This window comes from Manacus candei, unplaced genomic scaffold, assembly GCF_025592945.1.
Source record: "Manacus candei isolate 608988 ecotype Guabito, Panama unplaced genomic scaffold, ASM2559294v1 h1tg000014l, whole genome shotgun sequence".
In the NCBI taxonomy this organism is placed as follows: domain Eukaryota; kingdom Metazoa; phylum Chordata; class Aves; order Passeriformes; family Pipridae; genus Manacus; species Manacus candei.
In genome coordinates, this window is record NW_026138062.1 from 77,789,467 (window position 1) to 77,810,770 (window position 21,304).

At 62.8% G+C, this 21,304-nt stretch overlaps 1 protein-coding gene across 1 annotated transcript in view; it reads left to right on the forward strand.

The window, feature by feature from the left end:
• The window catches only part of ARAP1 (ArfGAP with RhoGAP domain, ankyrin repeat and PH domain 1), a 35,331-nt gene that overhangs the window by 12,551 nt on the left and 1,476 nt on the right, over positions 1–21,304 (forward strand). Inside the window, 31 exon segments of the mRNA XM_051779386.1 lie at positions 966–1,114; positions 2,615–2,682; positions 3,700–3,803; positions 4,414–4,584; positions 6,502–6,571; positions 6,804–6,924; positions 7,062–7,267; positions 7,657–7,763; positions 7,846–8,045; positions 8,142–8,227; positions 9,375–9,557; positions 10,494–10,668; positions 12,099–12,233; positions 12,494–12,629; positions 13,069–13,171; positions 13,259–13,454; positions 13,813–13,858; positions 14,088–14,251; positions 14,544–14,756; positions 15,396–15,501; positions 15,727–15,874; positions 16,079–16,162; positions 16,321–16,389; positions 16,560–16,677; positions 17,466–17,579; positions 17,987–18,129; positions 18,599–18,631; positions 19,495–19,577; positions 20,128–20,178; positions 20,528–20,591; positions 20,821–20,976. Coding sequence (XP_051635346.1) covers positions 966–1,114; positions 2,615–2,682; positions 3,700–3,803; positions 4,414–4,584; positions 6,502–6,571; positions 6,804–6,924; positions 7,062–7,267; positions 7,657–7,763; positions 7,846–8,045; positions 8,142–8,227; positions 9,375–9,557; positions 10,494–10,668; positions 12,099–12,233; positions 12,494–12,629; positions 13,069–13,171; positions 13,259–13,454; positions 13,813–13,858; positions 14,088–14,251; positions 14,544–14,756; positions 15,396–15,501; positions 15,727–15,874; positions 16,079–16,162; positions 16,321–16,389; positions 16,560–16,677; positions 17,466–17,579; positions 17,987–18,129; positions 18,599–18,631; positions 19,495–19,577; positions 20,128–20,178; positions 20,528–20,591; positions 20,821–20,976 — 3,802 coding nt within the window.

Genomic DNA, 21,304 nt, shown 5'->3' on the forward strand with positions numbered 1-21,304 from the left:
AGGGGCTGCACAGACGCAGACCCCAGCTGGGCTCTTGCCGGGCCCTCTGTGGCTTGTGCACTGCCACCTCCTTGTCCCTGGGTCCCCGCACCCCCGGGTGCCTCAGCAGCCACTGCCTGGCAGTGCTAGGAGCAATCCTGTTGGGCTCCCCTGCCCACGCTCCCCTGCCCACGCTCCCCTCCTTCCCTGCCAGCATTCCCTAATGTATGGATGGTTTGTGGCTGGTTCCCATGGAAATGCTGCTGAGAAATGAGGTCAGGCTGACCCAGGGACAGCCAGCGCTCCCGTCCTCTGCTTCCTGCTCCAGCTAGGGAGGTTTCCTTTCTGGCTCAACCCCAAGCCTGGGGAAAGCTCCTGTGCACCAGCCATGGGGCTGGGAGGCACCAGGGTTCACCATCTCCAGTCACAGTGGGGTGCTGGTGGCTCACTGACTCTGGAGAAGCTCCATTTCCAGGGGTTCTTGCTGCCCTAGCAGCCACCCCAGATCTCCAGTGTCCACCCCACTGTGAGGACCCTGGTGGCATGGAACATTCCCAGCACCCCCCATCCTGCTCAGGGGACCCTGTGGCCACCTGCAAACCAGCCAAGGAAGCGGCTCCGCCGTTGTTTAGACTGGAGGAGAGAAAACAATCTGCTCTGGGATGTGGCTTCAAGGCTGTGGGCGGCTTGGGGTGTCCTGGAGCCAGATAAGGATCCTGAGCTGCAGAGCAGACACAGGGAGGTGAGGTTGGATGCCAGGAAAACAGTTCCAGGATAGAAAAGCAGCGGTATAACCCCAGCACAGGGGAGGCTTTGCCGTGGAGTCTCTTAGGAATTGGTTTGTGGGTTTGGGTCTGCTGGGGTTTGGTCCCTTTGGGGCTTCCTCTTGCACTCTGGGACCCCCTGTTGATGGCTGCTGGGGTGTGGGGGTTTGGGAGGTGGGGCAGGGGCTGGCATAAGGCAGTACTTCCTCCTGTCTCCTGCAGCACCCCTGCCAAAGAGGAGGTCCCCGTCCCTGACAGAACACCCAGTGTCCCCCTGTCCCCACTGTCCCCCCTGCCCCGCACGAAGCCGCCAGTCCTGCTGCCCCCGGAGCTGCCCTGCAAGGCCAGCGTCCCCTTCGTGCCCGAGTTCGGTGAGTACTGGGGGGACCCTCCAGTCTTCCCCTGTCCCAGATCTTCCCTTGGGATATCTGGGTATCCATCTATCAGCGTTCAACCTGTGGGTGCTGTGCCTTCCTCCCCTAACAGTTTGTCGCTCTGTCCTTGCTGGGATCCTTCTCTCCTCTGTCCCCTTCCTTGCCTGCTGGGGGTGTCGGGGTGCAAGATCTGGGCTGAGGGTTTCAGGGGGTGCAAGATCTGGGCTGAGGGTTTCAGGGGTGCAAGATCTGGGCTGAGGGTTTCAGGGGGTGCAAGATCTGGGCTGGGGCTTTGGGTGCAGCCTTTCTTAGAGGAGAGCGAATGTGTCTGTGGGTGCTGGAAGCCCCTGTAAGCATTCATGGAGGAAAAGTGAACCTGACAAGGGGGTGAAATGTGGGCCCCCTTGCATGTCCTTGGTTCTGGGGTCCCAGCACCATGCCTTTGCATCCTCCAGCCCCCTCCCTGGGGGGTCCCCGGAGCTCAGCCAGCTGCAGGGAGCGATGCTGACCCCCATGGAGGGTGCAACCCTGGTTGGACTCTAATTCAGCTGGAATAGCTCTGCTGCAAAGAAGGGCTGAGCTCTGCGGGGCCCTGGGTGCCTGCTCAGGGCCAGCGGCCCTCCGAGAAGTGGCACTGGTTTAACTGAGAGCTGGGCTGTGTTTCAGAAGCTGGGAGAAGCCGTGGACAGGAGCTTATCTGTTTGTCATGGGGTTGCAGGGAGGAAAGCTGCTCCCACCCCGTGCCTGGCTGGGTTGGGGATGCAGAGTCTGCAGAGGGGGTCCCTGGTGCCAAGGCAAGCATCTACCTGCATCCCTCAACCTCCTGCAGCCTGGGAGCATCTTTGCCTGCTACCAGTGCCCAAACAGCATCACCTGGGTTGCGATTTTGGGAGGAATCTGCTCCAGGTTCTCAATGGGATTTGGGAGTGAGTGTCTACCAGGGTCAGGCTATCTGGGGCCACTTGTTCCCTGCGGGGTTACAGTCTTGGCCAGGAGTCCTGTTGCTGTGGGTGCTGGGTGAGGAGGAACCACCTCCTCGCTCCCATCCTCCTCTGGGATCTCGTTTCCGTGGGTGCACAAGCTCGTGAGCTGATAAGGAACAGAGGAGGAGGGAATCCACCTTGGAAAACAAGATGTGGGAGAAGCCCCTGGGACCCCTCAGCAGCAGGAGTTCTCCGTTAGAGACATGAGAGCCTGGACAAAGCTGTGGTGCTGGGGCTGGTGGCACCAAATCCCCCTAGGCAAAGCCAGGAGGGTCGTGACAGTGCTGAGAGGTGCCACTAGCGGGACTTTGCCCTTTCCCAGCTCTTCCCCAAACTCCTCGATAAAAGCCTTGTTGTCACAGGAATGGTGTGGTTTGTTTGCCAAGGGTAAAGCAAGGGGGGAGCCAGCCCAGCCATACCAGCATCCTCTCCACAGGCTCTGGGGTGGTAGGGGGGGATGGGACCCCTTGCTCCACCCCAGCTGATTCCCAGCATCTTCCCTTTCCTTTGTCAGATGACTCGGACTACGAGGACTCAGCCTGGGAGGAGGAATTAGCCAGACCCGTGGGGGAGATGGCCAAGGTTGGTCCCACCATGGGGTGGGAGGTGGGCAGGAGCTAGTAACTGTCCCGAGGAGAGCTGCTGGCCTTGGGATGTCCAGAGATACTGGTTAGGGCTGGAGGAGCACGTCGGCAGTGCCTGGAGAGGGAGTTGTGCCTTGCTGAGCACCCACCGGGTCTCCCAAGGGTCCCCGGGGAGCACCCACTGGGTTTCCTGGGGGTGCTGGAACCCCAGAGTCACAGAGATCCTTGGGAAGCACCCACCAGGTCTTTCAGTGCTGCTGAAATGCCAGGGTCCCCAGGGAGCACCCACCAGGTCTCCCGTAGGGGGTTGGAACCCCAGAGTCACCAAGAAGCACCCACTGGGTCCTTCAGTGTCCCTCGGAGATACCCACCTGCCTTTCAGCGGTGCTGGAACCCGAGGGTTCCTGGGGAGCACTCACCGGTGTCCCCAGGAGTCACGCACTGGGTCCCCCGGGCTCTCCGCAGAGCACCCGCAGCCGTGCAGCGCCCTGGCACACTCCCGTGCCCAGGGTGCATGCTAGTGGACACCTCCGGCATTGCATCCTGAATTTAAGCCCTGGGTTGGGAGCTTCTGTCTGCCCCCCGCGCTCCCTGGGGCGGGAATGGGTGGATTTGAGGGATCCCAGCAGCTGCAGGTCCCCATGAGCGCCTGGAGCCCCCCACTTGCCTCTGCTTGGGAACGCTGTGGCCGAGGAGGGGGAGATGTTGGATTTCTTGATAAGCGCCGACATTTTTAGCTGCTATAAATAACCACCCCGGTGTTCAGCTCCTCCCCTGACTGCGCTTCCCTCCCTCTGCAGGCCCCAGCGTGTCCCTTCCTGGGCACCCTGCCATTGTGGGCACCTGCCAGCCAGTGCTGGTGACACGGCATCGTGTCCCCTCTCCCTTAGCCCCCCTGCACCCTCACGGTGCAGCGAGGGCACCCAGGGGACCCCATGTGTCACCCCTGCCCGTCCCTCATGGTGCAGGGGGGCACCGTGGGGACCCCGGGTGTCACCTGTCTGTGTCCCTGCAGGAGGATGCTGAGCCTGGGACGGGGCGACCGCGGTCCCTGCGCTTCAACAGCCTCTTCAGTGACGACGAGCTCGGCGAGGACCAGCCCGAGGTGTCCCCTGCAGAGTACGAGCTGGACAGGGGACGTGTGTGTGGGCAGGGACACACACAGGGAATGTGCCTGTGTGCGTGTGGGTTCTGCTTGTGTGTGTGCCCTGCTGGGGATGTGTGTGCAGGGGCTACACACGTGTGTGCACGGATGGGACGCGTGGCTGGTGACGCTGTGTGTGTGTGTGTGCATGTTTAGGCAGGGGATGTGTGTGCACGTGCCAGGGGGTGCTTGCGTGGGGGGAGTCTGTGAGCACAGGCACAGAGCACTTGTGTGTGGGAGTGCACAGGTCAGGGCCTCTCGTGTGTGCACAGCTCCACATGTGCCCGTGCAGGACCCCTGTGGGGGAGCACATGTGTGTGCGTGTGAGCAGAGGGCAGCTCTGCACGTCGCTGGGTTGGGGCTGTGGTCCTGGGAGTGCCCCGTCCTCCCTGCCGGGGTGGGACCCAGGCCTGGGCTGCTCCAGGAGCTGGGGGATGTGCCCATGTCCCCGCTCACACACAGCTGGCGCCTGCATTGCCTGTGCCTCGGGGAAGGGCACAGGGAGGCTGAGGCAGGCGGGGGGAGCCTCAGCCCCTCCTGGGACCCGCCAGCTCTTAACCCCCTCCCCTGGCTCCTCGTGCCCAGTGGCAGCAGCAGCTGGAGTGACAGGGACCCCAGCCCGCGCCCGCCCGCACCCGACGCCTTCCCCGGCGGCAGCCCCGGCACGCTCGGTGACAGCATGGAGGGCACCGGTGCCACCGCCCCGCTGTCCCCCACCATCAGAGCGGGGTGGCTGGACAAGAACCCACCACAGGGGTGAGTAATGTGCTGGGGGTCTCTGTGTGCCATGGAGGGGTGATTGTCCTCCCCTTTTCCCGCCTGTAATTCCTGCTCATGGGGGCGTAATTTTGCTTTGGTGAAAATACATCACGAGGGGTTCCTTCTACTCCCTTCTAACCCATGATTTAGGTTAGAATGACCCAGTTTTGGTGAAAAAGCCTTTCTCAGAGCGGGTGCCACCAGTGGTTTCACTGAGCTGGCTGAGGAGGAGGAGGAGGAAAGGCTGCAGCTTGAGCTCCCTCCTGGACCCTGTGTCACTGGGAAAAGAGCTACCTTTGCTCTTGGGGAGCCCTGGAGTAGCGGTAACTCCAAAAGAAGCTGTCAGGGATGAGGTGAGGTGTCTGGGATGACCTGTGGGTTTGGGGATTGCTGCGTTTGCCACAGGAGGAGGCAGTGATGGCCCCCATCCCATGGGATGCCAGCCCCAAATCCCAGTGTGTGCAGCCCTGGCCCCTGAGGCTCATGGTGCAGAGCCACAGGGGTGCAGCAGAAAAACAGGGGGGGGTGTCTGTGTGCTCCAGGGCAAGCAAACCCAGGGGTCAGAGGGAGCCCAGAGAGCCCCCAGGGAGTCACAGGGAGCCCAGGGAGACTTAAGTAGTCCAGTGACCCCAGTGAGCAGAACAAGCACAGCGTGCACAGGGAGCCTACTTGCCCCCATCTCAGCAGGGAACCCACTCAAAGAGCCCCTGCTCCATCTGGGAGGCAAAAATCAAGCAGGAGATGTGAAGGATATTTGGGGACTGCTTAATCTGGGCTGTGAGGAAGCCCCAAGGCAGCAGTTCCACTGAGGAGGAGGAAGCTCCCCTGTTTGCAGCAGAGCATCCGTGCTGCTGGGGAAGTGAGAGCAGCTGGAAGGTCCCTGGGAAGCTGCTCCGGCAGCTGCTTGGCAGCGACTCAGAGCCTGGGAAGGCAATGAAAGGAAAACCAGGAGCCCCAACCCTGCAGCACTGAACGGCAGTGGGAGGTGAGAGCAGGGTGGGGGTCCCTGCCCCCGGGGACGAGGCTGGGCTGACAGGGAGCAGCGAGCCCAGGGCAGAGCCGAGGGCCGCAGTGCCGGATGCTGGAGGTGGTTACATAAAGGCTGAGTGTGGGGTCACGTGTGGCCATGGCCAAACCCTTCCTGAGCAAACAAGCCCTTGAGCAACCACCGTGTCCCTGCCCGTGCACCAGCCCCCGACCCCTCCAGCCGCGGGGGGCTCCGGGGATGCAGTGCTGGCAGGGGCTGCATGGCAGGGCTTGCCAGAACTGTGTGGGAAGGGGCTTGGCTTCTTCTGCAGCCCTGGTGCTGCACGGAGGGGCTGAGGGGTGTCGTGCCTTTTCCTGTGCTGCCTGGCTGGTCTGTATGCTGGGCTGGGGCAGGCAAAGGGGTCCCTGGTGGGCTCTCCTCCAGCCCCGGGGGTCCTCCCTCTCTTCTGTATCCCCATCCTGTTAGAGACACCCGGCTTCTCCTTCTGCCCCTGGTGCCACTGTCCCCTTCTGGAACGTGTCCCTGGATTGAACTCTGCCTGGCTGTTAGGTCCTGAGCAGTAAATAGGGATTTTGGGGAGCTTTTAGGGACAGCCCTTGTTCTCAGCTCCATGTTTTAATTGGTGCCTGGAGGAAAGCATGAAGCCTCCATTGCTGTCCCCAGCAGTGACATGAGGGCTGGGGACATGGCACAGGATGGAGGGCTGGGACATGGCACAGGGTCAAGGGTGGGGGATACAGGGCAGAATGGAGGGCTGGGGACATTGAGAGCTGGGGACACAGCGCAGGATGGAGGGCTGGGGATATGAGGCAGGATCAATGGTGAGGTGGCCCCAGGCTTTTGGCAACTGGGGCATGAACACAGAAGCAGAATTGTCCTGAGTTCAAGGGCATCCCCTCCAATGGGTCCCTCTGGTCCCCTCCCAGGTCCTACATCTACCAGAAGCGCTGGGTGAAGCTCGACGCTGACTACCTCCGCTATTTTGACAGTGAAAAGGTGGGTGGACAGATCTGGGGGTTCGGGGTGAGTAGGTGGTAGAGGAAATGCTCCAGCAAGGCCACTTTCCTCTGGGCACCCCAGCTGGGAGGTGTGGCTGTGCCAAGGGGCAGCATCCCAGGGACCAGCCGTGGCTGGGGTGAGATGTGGAACACTCAGAGCCTCCTGGACAACCACCCTGTGTCCCCGAGGCCCAGAGATGAGCGGTGTGTCTCCCCACTCCCTGCCCCAGGACGCCTACTCCAAGCGGCTCATTCCCGTCTCCTCCATCTCCCGCGTCACCAGCGTCGGGGACCAGAAGTTCGAGGTCATCACCAACAACCGCAACTTCGTGTTCCGGGCCGAGAGTGATGGTGAGCACTGGGGGTCCCTGCTCCCTGGCTGCTCCCTGGCTGCTCTCTGGCTGCTCCCCCTCCCCAGCCCATGGGATGGGTCCCGTTGGCTCGTGGCTCCGGGCTGATCCTGATGTGTCTCCTGTCTGGCCCCACAGCGGAGCGTAACGAGTGGATCCGGACCCTGCAGCAGATTGCAGAGGAGCGGAAGAGCAAAGCTCCGGAGAGGACACTGATGTCCTTGGCCACCGACGGTGCCCCTGAGCCAGCCGATAAGAGCGGCTTCCTGGAGCTGCGGGGCTTTAAGCACAAGCTCTTCGTGGTGGTGGCTGGGGACAAAGTGTTCCTCTACAAGAATGCAGAGGTGGGTGGCTGGGGGGACTGTGGCACTGAGAGGGACCCTGGTGCTGTTTCATGGGGGACCCCTTCCCTTTCTGCTCCCAACCTGAGCAGAGCAGCAGTGAACCGGGGCACCCGGGCCTGCCACCCCTCAAATGAGGACAGCACAGATCCCACAGCGTGGTGAGCTCTGAGCTGCAGCCCCTGGCTGGCCCCTCCCCGCTGGCTCTGAGCCTTGGGGTCCCCCAGGAGCATCATACCCACAGTAGCTACCCCCGAGTGTGCAGTGCCCCAAGGATGAGAACTGGGCAGGGAAGGGACATGGTTACCCCAGCTTCCAGGCACTGGATCCCATCATCCATTCCCTGCTCCAGAGGGGTCCCTGCTACCCCCTCACCTGCCCTCGCCCACCAGGACTATCGGCTGGGGATTGGCATCACCTACATTGAGATGAACGTGGGGAACGTTAAGGAGGTGGATCGCCGGGGCTTCGACCTCACCACGCCATACAGACTCTTCAGGTGAGCCCAGGGTGGGGAGGGCGTGCCGGGGGTGCTGCCCACCCCCAGCTGTGCTGTACCTCACCCCCATCCCCGCTGGCAGCTTCTCTGCTGACTCGGAGCAGGAGAAGGAGGAATGGGTGGAGGCCATGCAGCAGTCCATCGCCGAGGCACTCTCCAACTCCGAGGTGGCCGAGAGGATCTGGGCGGTGGAGTCCAACCGCTGCTGTGCTGACTGTGGCTCCCCCAAGCCTGAATGGGCCTCCATCAACCTCTGTGTTGTCATCTGCAAGAGATGTGCAGGTACCTGCATCCTGGGGGGCACAAATGGGGGTCCCCGGGGACCCCTAGACCTCTCCCACCCCAAAATGAGTCCCTAACAGCTCATCTTGGTGGCAGGGGAGCACCGGGGATTGGGCCCTGGCATTACTAAAGTTCGGAGTCTGAAGATGGACAGGAAGGTGTGGACTGAGGAGCTGATCAAGGTATTGGCACAGACTAGCCCCCAAAAGCCCTTTTGGGGGGACGACACCCTGTTCCCTTCGCATGATGGAGCTGCCAGCTGCGGGCTGGAGGCTGGGGCAGGGACCCCCCCAGCAGCCTTTCATCCGTGTCCCTGTGGACCCCTGGCACCCACCCAAGAATTCCAGCGACGACAGGCAGCACCTGTGTGCCTACACCACAGACAGACGGTGTCTGTGTGTCCGTGGGGACACGGCTGTGGAGCCGCTGGAGTGGCCGCGGGGAGATGGCTGTGGGATTGGCGTGGGGCCAAGGGCAGAGCAGTCCCCGGAGCCCTACGGCCGCCGGCGTGGAGGAATGTGTCGGTGCAGCCAGAGCCGGGAATGGGTGGGCGGGGAGAGCTGGGATTCGTTTCAAGACCTAACCTGGCAGCCATTTCTCGCCCGCAGAGCCTGGCTGGCTCCGTTCTTCCCATCCATCCTGCTCAGATCCTTCATTCCTGCCTGGCGTCCCACCCGCGCAGCCCCCGCCTCCGGCACTGCCTGCTCCCCGAGCTCCCAAACGCTTCCAGCTGCTGCCTGCGGCTGCTGCCTTTCCCCTCCCCTCTCTGGGAACGCTGCCCGAAACCCCTCCAGCATCCCCAGGCTTCCCGCCCGTGCCGCCCCCCCTCGACCCCCGCATGCACCCGCCCCACCCCAAAGAGCTTAGGGATGCTGGCAGAGCCCCCCGTGTTGAGTGATGTGGGGCTCCCTGAGACAGAGCTAAACCTCTTAATGACACTGCTCAGTGTGGACAGTGGAATGGCCAGGGGCCACCAAACGCCCTTTAAATCTGCCCCCCTGGATGCTGAGCACCACCCCGCTTCCCACAGCTGGGCGCTGCTTTCCAGATGTGATTTCCCGGGGCAAGAAGGGGAGTCAGCGGCTGCGGGGGCTGTCGGATGCTGCATGCCTGCAGTGGGTGGGGGCTCCTGCACCCTGCCCACCCAGGCTCCCCATTCACCCTACACCACCTATAAGCTCTCCCCCCCCCCCCCCCCCCGTTCTTCCTGCATCCCACTGTTCTCCTGGGCAGCAACCCCTGCTTCCAGCAAAGCCACCCCCCGAGCTCCACCCCCCAAACCCCCTCCAGCATGGTCACATCGGTGTCTCCTTGTCCTTGTCCCTGTAGCTCTTCCAGCAGTTTGGCAATGCGATGGCTAACGAGTTTTGGGCTGCAAATGTGCCCCCGAGCGAAGCCATCGGCCCCACCAGCGGCAGCCAGGAGAGGAGGCGCTTCCTCATCGCCAAGTACCGGGAGGGCAAGTACCGCCACTACCACCCGCTCTTCGGCAACCAGGAGGAGCTCGACAGGGTCAGTGGCCCCCGGGGCCGGGCACCTGCTTGGGGGTTCTGCCTGGGTCCTAAGCGGTGCTGAGCTGGGGTGCTGGGGCTGTTTTGGGGAGTGGGGTCTGTGCCCAAGCAGACTGCCCACCATCCTTCCCTGCCTGTATCCCCTAGCCCCCATTGCACACCCTAAGTCCCCACTGTGTATCCCAAGCCAAAGCCTGGGGTCTCCGGGAGGGACAAGCCAGCTGTGAGGACAGGGTGACACCTCTGCGATGGGGCACATGTCCAGCTGAAGCATAGAGCTTCATGTCCAGGCTGGAGAGCTTTGTCTGGTGTGGGATCCCCCTCCCACAGCCTAGACGGCCCCAGGGTTCACCTCTCCCTGGCTTGGAATTGTTTTGGGGGTCCAGCCCTGGGCTGGATGGGGCTCAAGGGGGCTGGTGCTGGTGGCACACACTGGTTGAGGCAACTTGAAAACCCTCCCCAGAGCACCTGACCGGCACCCCCAGCCTCCAGCTATGTGCCTGCTGCTGGCAGGGTGCCAGACCAGGGCGTCACCAGGGAATGCCATCCTGGCACTCTGGCCACCGGCCTTCGCCTCCTGTTCCGCCGTGGCTTCGGCTCTGCCGCGGCTTTGCCGGTGTTTGCACAAGCGCTGGGGGCGCGCGGGGCACCCGGGCGGCTGCGGGAATTCGCATGTGGGCTTGTTTGTTTTCCTACTCCGGCTCGGCCGTCCCGCCCCGCTGCTGCCGTATGACTTCACCCTGGCTCCTTAAGGGAGGGATTCGCTGCCTGCTCCAAACTTTTTCTTCCAGTTTGAGCCTCCTTTGTCCTGCTCAGGCGGCCGGGAGGCGGCCGGGGGTCCGGCAGCTCACGGCGCTCACCTGGCTCCTTTCGCTCCTTCTCTTCGGGAGCCTGTGGTCTCGCCACCCTCACCACCCTCCTCCTGGCGCTGCTGCAGGCTCTGTGCGTGGCCGTCACCACCAGCGACCTGAAGGAGACGCAGGCTCTGCTCTTCTGCGGGGCGTCGGTGACCTGTGACACCGGGGACTCCCAGTGCCCGACGCCCCTGGCCCTGGCTGAGAGGAGTGGGCAGCGGCTGCAGATGGAGTTCCTGCTCCACAACAAAACCTCAGGTAAGGGCTGGCCCCCCTGAAACCCCACCATGGGCTCAAACCCACCAACGACATTCCTGGAGTTGCTGCTGGGGCGTCCTGGGGGACACAGTCATGTGTTGAGCTGGTCCCAGCTCTGTGTCCTGCCCAGCAGCTCCCTGGCAGGGGCCTCTCCATCTGCTGACACTGCTGGGGCTCTGTACACCCTGGGAGAGGGAAGGGAAGCTTTAGGGAACCTCCTGTGCCCCTGGGGGGTCCATCCCAGCTGGGAGCTCAGGTCTTGGAGTCCTGCTGGGGATGCAGGCTGGTGCTGCGGACACCAGGAGGGACAGGAGGCAGGATTCCTTCACCATCCCGGCACCATGCTGCAGGTATACCTGGCAGCCTCATGGGACGTGCCAGATGGGCAGCCCCCACCTCTAGTATTGCCTCTGAGGTGGGAGGGCTGAACCTCTAACGCCCTCTCCCATTCTGTTGGTTGTTCCCCCACTTTTCCACCCCCAAATCCGGCTCCAGGTGGGCTGGTGACTCCCATGGAATCCGTTCCCTAGCGCGGGGGGAGTGTCTGGCCTCGGAAGGCTTGGGCAGGCGGGATGGAGGTGTGGGGGGAAGCCAGCGCCCGCCACAGCCGTCACCTCCCTCCCCGCCTCGGCGGCCAAGTCCGTCCCGCGGAAGTTGGAATTTGCCCAGGATTGGGGCTGGCCCGGCTCTTCCCTGACATGTCAGCACTGAAGGGGTCTGGGAGAGCTGCGGGGCCTCCCAGCCGCCCCGGTGAGCCAGAGGAATCCAATGCTGGGCTCGTCCTGCTGGGGCCAGCAATCTCCGGAGGAGCAGCGCTGGGAGGGGGGAGTAGGGACCTGCCTCCTCCTGGGTTCCCCCTCTCTAGAGCTCCAGGCCCTCCATGCTCTGACCTGGGCATACTTTAGGGGTGTCCCTGCACCTCATCTCTGCCTCATCCTGGAGAAAATGGGGGATGCCTCTTGCTGGCAGGCAAGGTGGGGCAACTGAGGTAGGGGGACGTGACTGTGGTCAGATGGGGAGGCAGTGGCAGAGCCCCAGCCTGTTATTTCAGCTGCAGGACAATGACGCTCTGCCCACAGAGCAGCAGGAACCTGGGACAGCCTAGGAGGGATCTCAGTGGTAGGGGAGCCTAGTCCCAACCTCTCCATATTGTCCCAATCCCGTCCCAGCTCAGTGCTTAGGGAGGGTGCAGGGGGGATGCAGAACGTGGGATGCAGGATGGTCTCCCAGTGGATAAACCTGACCCCGCTGGCTCCCAGGCAGCCCTGGATTTGGGGACTGGTGCTGTTCCTTGTACCCCAGCCGTGGTGGGAGCTCGGGGTGCAGCCTGTGGGATGTGTCTTGTGCCAAGATGGGGGACACCCAGCTGCCTCACGGGGCTGGGGAGGGGGCTGCAGCCCCCCATAACAGACTGGTCTCTCTGCTTGCAGAGCTGCCACGCCTAGAGATGGTGGGCAGTGAGGAGAAGCCCTACTCTGTGCCCCTGCCCTCCGTCACCCACAGTGGCTTCCTCTACAAGACCCCCTCCATGGCCAAGCCCATCAGCGAGCGGAAGGGCCTGGAAGGTACGTGGAGGTCTGTGAGGCAGGGAGATGGGGATACAGGGGACTGGGGGACTTGAAGCCAGCCCTGAGAGGGGGAATCACACCCTCCCCAATGAGAAGGCAGCGGGGAAGCGCAGTGCCACCTGGTTCGAGGGGGGTCGCGTCAGGTGGGCACCCAGCGGGTGCTGCTGGACCACTCAGGCTGGTTTGGTGGTTGTGTGGGCTGGGCAGAGCTCGGGGGGGAGAGGGGGGGTTTCCCAGCGCTCTCGTGTGCCACGCAGAGTTCAGCCGGCGGTGGTGCACGCTGCAGGACGGGGTGCTCAGCTACTACGAGAACGACCGCAACGCCGTCCCCAACGGCGAGATCCGGGTGGAGGAGATCGTCTGCCTGGTGAACAACCCACCCCACACCCACGGGTGAGGCCCTGCCCCCCGGAGCACCCAACAGCCCCTCTGCTCCTGCAGAGCCCGCACACTGGAGCCGCACCTACGGGGGGTGGCACGAGGAGAGCACATTCCCCAGCCCCACCAGTGGCCCCTGAACCAAGTGGCTTTGCAAGATGTCTGTGTATATCACTTGCAGCCCCTTTGGAGCCTCTTTGCAATTCATTTGTACACCTTTGCAACCTCTTTGCAGCTGCTCTGTAATCCCTTTGCAACCCCGTCCCAACTCCTTTGCATCCTTCCCCTCTGTAACCCCTGTGCAGCCTCTGTGCCTGATGGCAGCACAGCTGGAGGGCCTGGGGCTGTGGTGGGGGATCCCACACCCCATCAGCCATTGGCTCCCACCCCTGGGACACCCCTGTCGCTTCACCCCACCCGTGTGGGCACCCAGGCTCCCCTTTTCCTCCCTCAGGATCGAGAGCACATTCGAGGTGTACACCGAGGCAGAGCGACTCTACCTCTTCGGGCTGGAGAGCTCTGATTCCGCTCGGGAATGGCTCAAATCCATTGCCAAGGTGGGAGAGGGAGGGCTGGGGTGGCCGTGGGTGCTGGTGGCAGCCGGGTGTGGTGGCACTGATGGATCCCTCTCCTCCCTGGCTCAGTCCTTTGTCCATCCCTATGCTGAGGAGCTGCTGGCACTGGACTTCGAGCGGCTGGGCCGGCTGCACTACAAGGGGGGTCTCACCCTGGAGCGCACCCAGGAGGGCTGGTTCGCCCTGGCCAGCTCCACGCTCCACGTCTGCTCTGAGGACGGCCAGCGGCAGGAGCCTCTCCAGCTGCGCAAGCTGCAGGAGCTCTGTGCGTGCCCCTGCCCTGCCAGCGGGACCCCCTGCCTGAGAGGGAGGGGGTGTCCCCCAAATCCCCCCCCAGGTTCCACTCAGCTTTTGGTGGGAGGCTGGTGGGTGCTGCTCCCATGGAGCTCAGTGGCTCTTGGATGAGAGGGGATGCTGTCACTCTTCCTCCTCTCCATCCTCTTCCTCATCCCCATCCTCTTGTCTCCATCCTCTTCTCCCTTTCCATCCTCTTCCCCATCCCTGCTTGTCCCGTTTGGACTGGAGCTGGACCTGTTGGCACAGCCCCCGCCCAGCACGTGGGTCTAGGGGGGCTGGGTGCCCCATGTTCCTGTAGGTGATGGGCTCCTTCCCTTCCCTTCCAGCCATCCAGGGGGAACACGAGGTGCTGGTGCTGGTGGAGAGGCGGAGGTAAGAGGGGAGGGTAGGGGGGATGAGATGCCCCTCAGCAAAATACTACACCCTGCCCAAGCCCCTGCCTGTTCTGGGGTGTCTTTACCCTCCCTGCCATGACTGGGGACCCACAAAATTGAGTTGGGACCACCTGCAGGCCCCCAGGGCCAGCCTTCCTGGGGGTTGTGGACACACAGTGGGGTCTGGGGGGCGCCTGGCCCCCTGCTGAGGCCAGTCGTGCCGGCAGGACGTTGTACATCCAAGGGGAGCGGAAGCTGGATTTCCTGGGCTGGGTCCATGCCATCCAGAAGGCCGCGGGCAGCTCGGGAGACACCTTGTCAGAGCAACAGCTGACGGAGTCGGACGTGCCGCTGCTGGTGGATCGCTGCATCGACTACATCACACAGTGCGGTACGGCCAGCGCCGCGCTGCTGGGGGCAACCGGAGCGCTCGGGTCACCCCCTCAGTGGGGCATGGCAGGCTGAGAACCCAGCACTCGTGACACGTGCTTCCCTCCCTCCCTGAGCACCCGCGCCAGCTCCGTGGGAGGGCTCCACTTATGGCAGGGCTTTGGCTCCGGTCAGGAGCACCTGCGGGATGAGACGCTCCGCGGTGTCTGGTGGTGTTTGGTGGGGAGCTGGTGGGCCGGGACTGGAGCCTGTCCCTCACAGAGGGGGTCACATCCCCACTGGCTCTGTTGCAGGGCTGACGTCTGAGGGCATCTACCGCAAAAGCGGGCAGAACTCCAAGACCACCAGCCTGCTGGAGGTGCTGCAGCGGGACGCGCGCCGCGTTCGCCTGAAGGAGGGCGAGCACCACGTGGATGACGTGGCCAACACCCTCAAACGCTTCTTCCGTGACCTCGGGGATGGGCTCTTCACCCGGCAGTGGGCCCCGGACTGGCTGTGGGCCACGGGTGAGCCCTGGGGGCTGCTGAGGGGTGGCAGGAGGAGTGGGATGGGCTGCCTGGTTCTGTGCAGCCCCTTTGTCCCCTCCGTGGGTTGGGGGAACATGTCTGGGCTCCACGTGTTCCCCTGTGCCAGGGTCTTGACTAGCAGGTGGGGAATGGAGTGTGACCGGTGCTCTGGCATGGCTGGGGCTGAACCAGGGCAGAGCCAGATCCCCTCGCCCTTCCCTTCTGGATCTGGTCATTGGACACTGGGGATTGATGCACCACACTATGGCTAGGTTATGGCCCTGTGGAGCTGGGATGCTCTGGCTTCAGAGAGCTGGGATGCTCCAGCCCCATGGAGCTGAAATGCTTCAGCTCTGGGATGCTTCAGTCCTATGGAGCTGGGATGCTCTGGCCCCATGAATCTGTGGCAATCCAGCCCTGCAGAGCTGGGATGCTCCAGCCTTGTGGAGCTGGGATGCTCCAGCCTTGGCATACTCCAGCCCTGCAGAGCTGGGATGCTCTGGCCCCATGAATCTGGGATCCTCCATCCCCATGGTAGGACAGGAGGGTTTGAGGTGGGGTGTGAAGGGGAGGATCTGAGTCTTAATCTCCCCTTTGTGCTTCTCCATGTTCATCCTCTTCCTCACGTCCTTCTGGCAGCGCTGGAGGATGAGGAGGCGAAGGTCAGCGAGTACCGGCAGCTCCTGGGTGCCCTCCCCCCGGTGAACCGGGCCACGCTCAAGGCTCTCATCAACCACCTCTTCCGGTATGGAGGGCCTGAGCCCAGGCTCCCCAAGCCCCTGTGGGGCATCAACCCAACCCCTGCGGGGTCCTGGGGGGCTCTGGGGCATGGGAGAGCCCTCATCCCTTGGCTCACATCCCTTGGGGTCAAGCTGTGCCCAGCGCCAAGCATCATGTCCTGGCATGGGGGGCTGAAGGAGGGGGTCCCGGGGGGGCTCTGGGGCAGGAATCTTAATGGTGTTCTCCGCAGGGTCCAGTGCTTCTCTGGGGAGAACCAGATGAACACGCACAACCTGGCCATTGTCTTCGGGCCCACGCTCTTCCAGACGGATGGGAAGGACTACAAGGCAGGGCGTGTGGTGGAGGACCTCATCAACCACTATGTGAAGATCTTTAACGTAGGTTCACCCCTGGGTCAGACCAATGTGTGGACGTCCCTGGGGGATGTGGAGGTGGAAGGAGGAGGAAGCTGGGTCTGCTCTGTCTGCAGACATCTCCCTGCTTTGGAGATGAGGGGACGGGGTACCGTGTCTTTTCAAACCCTGGAAACCCTGAGCCTGGAGCCAGGGTGGTTTGGTCAGCCCTGATGGCTCCTCTGGCAGGTGAATGACCAAGAGATGAAGAAGCAGCAGGATGAAATCATGGCCATCATGAAGATGCGAGAGGCGTCATCCAGCGGAATGCAGGTGGGTCCTAGACATGGGGACCTCTTCATCTGGGGCCCCCAGTGCCTACTGTAGCATCTCCTGGAGATGCCCCATGCAGGGGGTGTCCATGTTGGCTGGGGAGATTTCACCCATGCATGGGAAGCTGTAGCTTGAAGCATTTTCCTGTTGCCCTCCAGCAAGCTGGGGACTTCATCTGCACCGTCTACCTGGAGGAGAAGAAGACAGAGACAGAGCAACATGTCAAAGTGAGCCCTGGGATGGAGGGCACAGAGGGTGAAGAGGGGAGAGGGACACCCTTGTTGTGTGCCCAAGCCTCTGTGGTGTCATGGGGACACACGCTGAGCTGGCACCTCTGTGGTGTGAGGATGGAAGGCCCGGGGCACTGGCTGATGGAGACATGCCCCCTTCCCCCCAGATCCCGGCCACGATGACAGCTGAGGAGCTGACCTTTGAGATCCTGGACCGGAGGAAAATTGTCATGAAGGAGAAGGACTACTGGAGCTGCTTCGAAGTGAATGAGAGGGAGGAGGCAGGTTGGTGCAGGGGTGTGAGGGTGGTGAGGAGGACAGGGGTGGGTATGGAGATGGGGATGCAGATGGAGTGAGGATGGGTATGGGGATGGAGATGCAGATGGAGTGAGGATGGGTATGGGGATGGAGATGAAGATGGAGATGAGGATGGATATAGGGATGGGTATGAAAAAGCTCCTGTGGGGATCACTGCACAGAGCAATGCTGGGATGGACTGCAGGCGCTCAGGGGAGGGCAGCTGCTCACTGCATCCAGTTGGCACGTGGCCAAGTGCTGCCGGTGGGCTGAGTTTGGGCCAGCACTTATCTGCATCCTTAGGGGTTCAAATGCCTCTGAAGCTTGATGGAGGGAGGTGTCTGGGCTCTTCAACCACCAAAGGGAGCAGCCTTGGCTTGCCCATAGGCAGCAGTGAGAGCTCAGCTTGAGCAGGATGAGATCCTGGTCCTGCCTGCTGTTGCCCTGACCTCCTGCTGACAGTGCCTGGGAGTTGGTCTCTTCTCCCAGCTAAGAAGTGATAAGAGGAAATGGCCTCAAGTTGTGCCAGGGGAGATTTAGGTTGGATATTAGGGAAAATTCCATTGCCAAAAGGGCTGCCAGCCCTGGCACAGGCTGCCCAGGGCAGTGGTGGAGTCACCATCCCTGGAGGGATTGAAAAGACACATAGATGTGGCACCTGGGGACATGGTTTAGTGGCAGGACCGTGGCAGACCCTCAGGCCACAGGTGTGACCCCCAGGATGGGAGCTGGCCCTGGGGGTACTGCCTGAGACCTGCCTGTCCTGTGCCTGACAGAACGACCCTTGCATTACTCTGAGAAAGTCCTGCCCATCCTGCACTGCCTGGGGACAGAGAGTTACCTGGTGGTGAAGAAGCAGATGTCCATGGAGAACATGCTCATCTACCTCGGTGAGAGCCAGGGGCCACAGTCTGGGCAGGGGGAGGAGAGAGAGGATGGGGTGGGGATGGGCAGGGATGGGGGTACGGAGGGGAGGGGAGGGGATGGGGGATTGGATGGGAATGGGGAAGGGGATGGGATAGGGTGGGACGGGATCCATGTAAGTGGAGTAGGCTCCAGCCCAGTTAGCACGTGGCTGGGAGCCCCCTGATACAGGGTCACCCATGGATGCTGTGCCCAGTGGGTGGCGGAGCTGGTCCTGCCTGCCCTGCCTGGGCTGGGCACAGAGGGGCCGTGCCGGGGCCCTGCAGCAACCAGAGCTGCCACGGTGTGGGCGAGGGTCTGGCTACACCCTGCGCCCTTCCTGGGGGGCCTGACCCCCCCGGGGGGCCGGAGCCGCTCAGGCACGTGCCCCCAGCCAGCAGAGTGGGTGACTGCAAGCACGGCATGATGAAATTCCGGGAGGAGAGGAACCTGCTGGGGCTTGGGCTGAGCACCGGCTTCCACGATCGCTACTTCATCCTCAACCACTCCTGCCTGCGCCTCTACAAGGAAGTGAGGGTGAGCCCTGCCTGCTGCCTGCCATGCCCCTACCTTCCCTTCCCTTCCCCTCCCAGCCCTGCCACGCTGTGACTCTGTGCGGGGTGTCCCTGGGGACATGAGACCCGTGTGGGCTGGCATCGCTCAGGCAGTGCAGGCAGTGGTGGGGCTGGGCAGTGGCATGGGCAGTGCAGGCAGTGCCAGGCAGTGTGGGCAGTGCCAGGGCTGACCCCAGAAGCGCTCTTGCCAAACCCAGAGTTTCCCGGAGTAGATCCCAGAGCTCCTGGTCAGTGCCAGGGCTGAGGGGGGCACACGGGCACCCTGGCTAGGCTGGGACAGCCACTCCCCACCCCTGGTTCCTGCTCCCCCTGATCTGACACTGCACCCTGGCACGTCGCTGCTCCATCGCCATGCCCTGCCCCTGGGCACAGAGGGGGCTGCAGGGAGGGGTCCCCCACCTCTGCTTTAACTGCTCTCCTCTGTTGAACAGAGCCTGAGGCAGCGGAGCCCCCCCTTGGAGAGCGTGAGTAGGGAGGGGAGCGGGGGGCTCAGCTGGGGTGCAGGGGCTCCAGTGCCCTCTGCCCTTACAAGCCTGCCCAGGGTTGATCCCAGATCCAGTCTGGGGTCAGTCCCAAATCCAATGCCTCAGCATGTGTGTGCCACTCACCGAAGCTGTGCCCGGTGCTATCATCCCTCCCGTTAGCCCCTGGAGTTCTCTGCTCCCTCTGGTTCAGGGGTCCTGCTGCCCTTCACTCCAGGCAGCCAGAGCTGGGTCTGGGAAGGGGCTGGAGAGGATGGGGATGGGCTGAGCTGCTTCCCCATCCTGCAGGCATTGGATCGGGCTCTTGTAAGCCAACGCCGCTTGCACGTGAACACGGATGGGGGGTCCCCAGCAGGGTCCCCAGCAGGGTCTCCAAGGTCCCAGGGCATGGCAAGGCACAGCCAGCACTGCCATGATGGCGGTGGGACATTTAGGAATGTGCTTCAGGCGGAGTGGGTCTGGGATCACCATTGCCATTGCAGTGTTCACGGTGCTGAGGAGGGCTCTGACGTGGGACCCCCACAGGAGATGTCTGGTGCCCTCGAGACCCTGTCACAATGTGCCAGTGCTGGTCCCAGCTCTGAAGGCAGCTGGCACTGTCTCTGGGGGACTGTGCCCCAGGGACAGGCCTTCTGTGTCCCTTTCCTGCTACCTGTGGCCCTTGCCATGGGTGATGGAGACCTGCTCTGCTCCATCCCGGGCTTCACCCCGGTCCCTGTCACTCATCACCCTGAGTTTTCCTCCCTGCCGGGGGAATGGACCCCATCCCAGCATCGGTGGGGACTGTGGTGGGTGGGGACAGGTTTGGCAGCCACCAACCCAGTGCTGGTTCCCTGTCCCCTCAGAGCCACAAGCCAGAGAAGGAGTGGCCTGTCCGAAACCTGAAGGTCTACCTGGGCGTTAAGAAGAAGCTTCGACCCCCGACATGGTGAGCAGCCTGTGGGGCTGGGGACAGAGCTGGGAACAGGCCTGGTGATGAGGACGGGATGGGAATGGGGATGAGGATAGGAGTGGAGATGGGGACGGGGACAAGGACAGGGACAGTTTTGCTGCTGGACCCGTCCCCTGCCGGCCGGGCCTCCTGCCACCAGGTGTCAGAGCAGCCCCGCAGGACGCGGCTGAGCCCGGTGCCACCAGCGAGGACTGGGCGCCCAGCCCTGTCCCCAGCCCCTGTCCCCTGCCCTGTTCCTGGCGCTGTGCCCTGCCTTGTCCCTGTCGCCGGGGGGAAGTTGTGGGGCTGGGGTGTTGTGGGGCTGGAGGGAGTTTGCAGGACTGGGGTAGGATGTGTGGGGCTGGACGGGGTGGTTGCAGAGACAGGGAGTTTGCAGGGATGAGGGGTCAGGGATGGGAGGGTTGCAGGGACAGGGGGTCGCAGAGATGAGGGGTGACAGGGATGAAGGGGGTTTGTTGGGGTATTTGACCAGCAGAGGATGGCAGTGTGGGATGTTGGGGTTCATGTTTTTACTCCTCTGTTCCAGCTGGGGCTTTACAGTCTTCTATGAAAATGAGAAGCATGAGAAGCAGCAATGGTGAGGGAAGGCGACATGGGGACACTGAACTCATTCAAACATGCAGCAGCTCTCTGGAGCTGTGGCAGGGGGAGGTGGGGAATCACAGGGTCATGACATGGTTTGGATGGGAAGGGACTTTGAAGACCATCCAGTCCCACCTCCCTGACATGGGCAGGGACATCATATGTGTGGGCACAGCCTGGCTGAGCACCCACAGCCCTGCTCAGGTTCCCCCTGGGGCCCATGTCTGTCCCCTTCAGTCCCCCGGGCTCTCATGCAGAGCGGTGGCTGAGGCCCCTGGAGCAGTCAGAGGGGACACCCACTGCCTCCTCCATCTCCTCTGGCGGCTGACACTGTGTCCCCACAGGTACCTGTGCTGTGACACCCAGGCCGATCTGCGGGAGTGGTTTGCCACCTTTCTCCAGGTGCAGGTAGGGAGCAGACAGACCGTCACTCCCTGCAAAAGCGGGACACCCCGTGGGGGTCAGCCCTGGAGGGGCGCTTGGCCGGCGAGGAAACCCTTTGGGGTATCCAAGTATCCCTAAACACCAGCGTGCCAGGGTGAAAGGGAGGTCCTGGGGTGGCCGAGGCTCTGGCCTCCATGGGAGGTCCTGGGGTGGCTGAGGCTCTGGCCTCCATGGCTGTCCCCTCTGTCTGCAGAACGGGGGGGCCCTGTGGCCCTCGGAGCGCCCCAGGACGCGGGCGGCGCGGCCGCAGCAGGACGCCAGGTTGGGTAACATCTCCCTCATCCCGCTGCGGGGCAATGAGAGCGAGATGAGGAACAGTGTGGCTGCTTTCGCTACTGACCCCCTAACCGTGAGTGACCTGGGGGCACCGGGGGGCCCTCCACGTGGGGCTGCATCCCCCCTGCATCACATGCTGGGGGGCCCTGCTCCCCAAACCTGGGGGGGATATCCCCGCTCCCATCCCTGCTCCCCTTCCTTGCGTACCACATCACCTCCAGTCACCCCAGAAGGATCTGGGAGGTCTGGCTGATCCTTTGGGGGCCCATGGGGGGTCTCCTGGGTCCAGGAGTGTCCCAAACCATGTGATGCAAGAAGAGGGGATGCTGCCATGCTCCTGATTTTTCCTCTAACAGGGGGGGGATTTCTGTCCTGGTCACAAATCAGCTCCCGATCCCGCT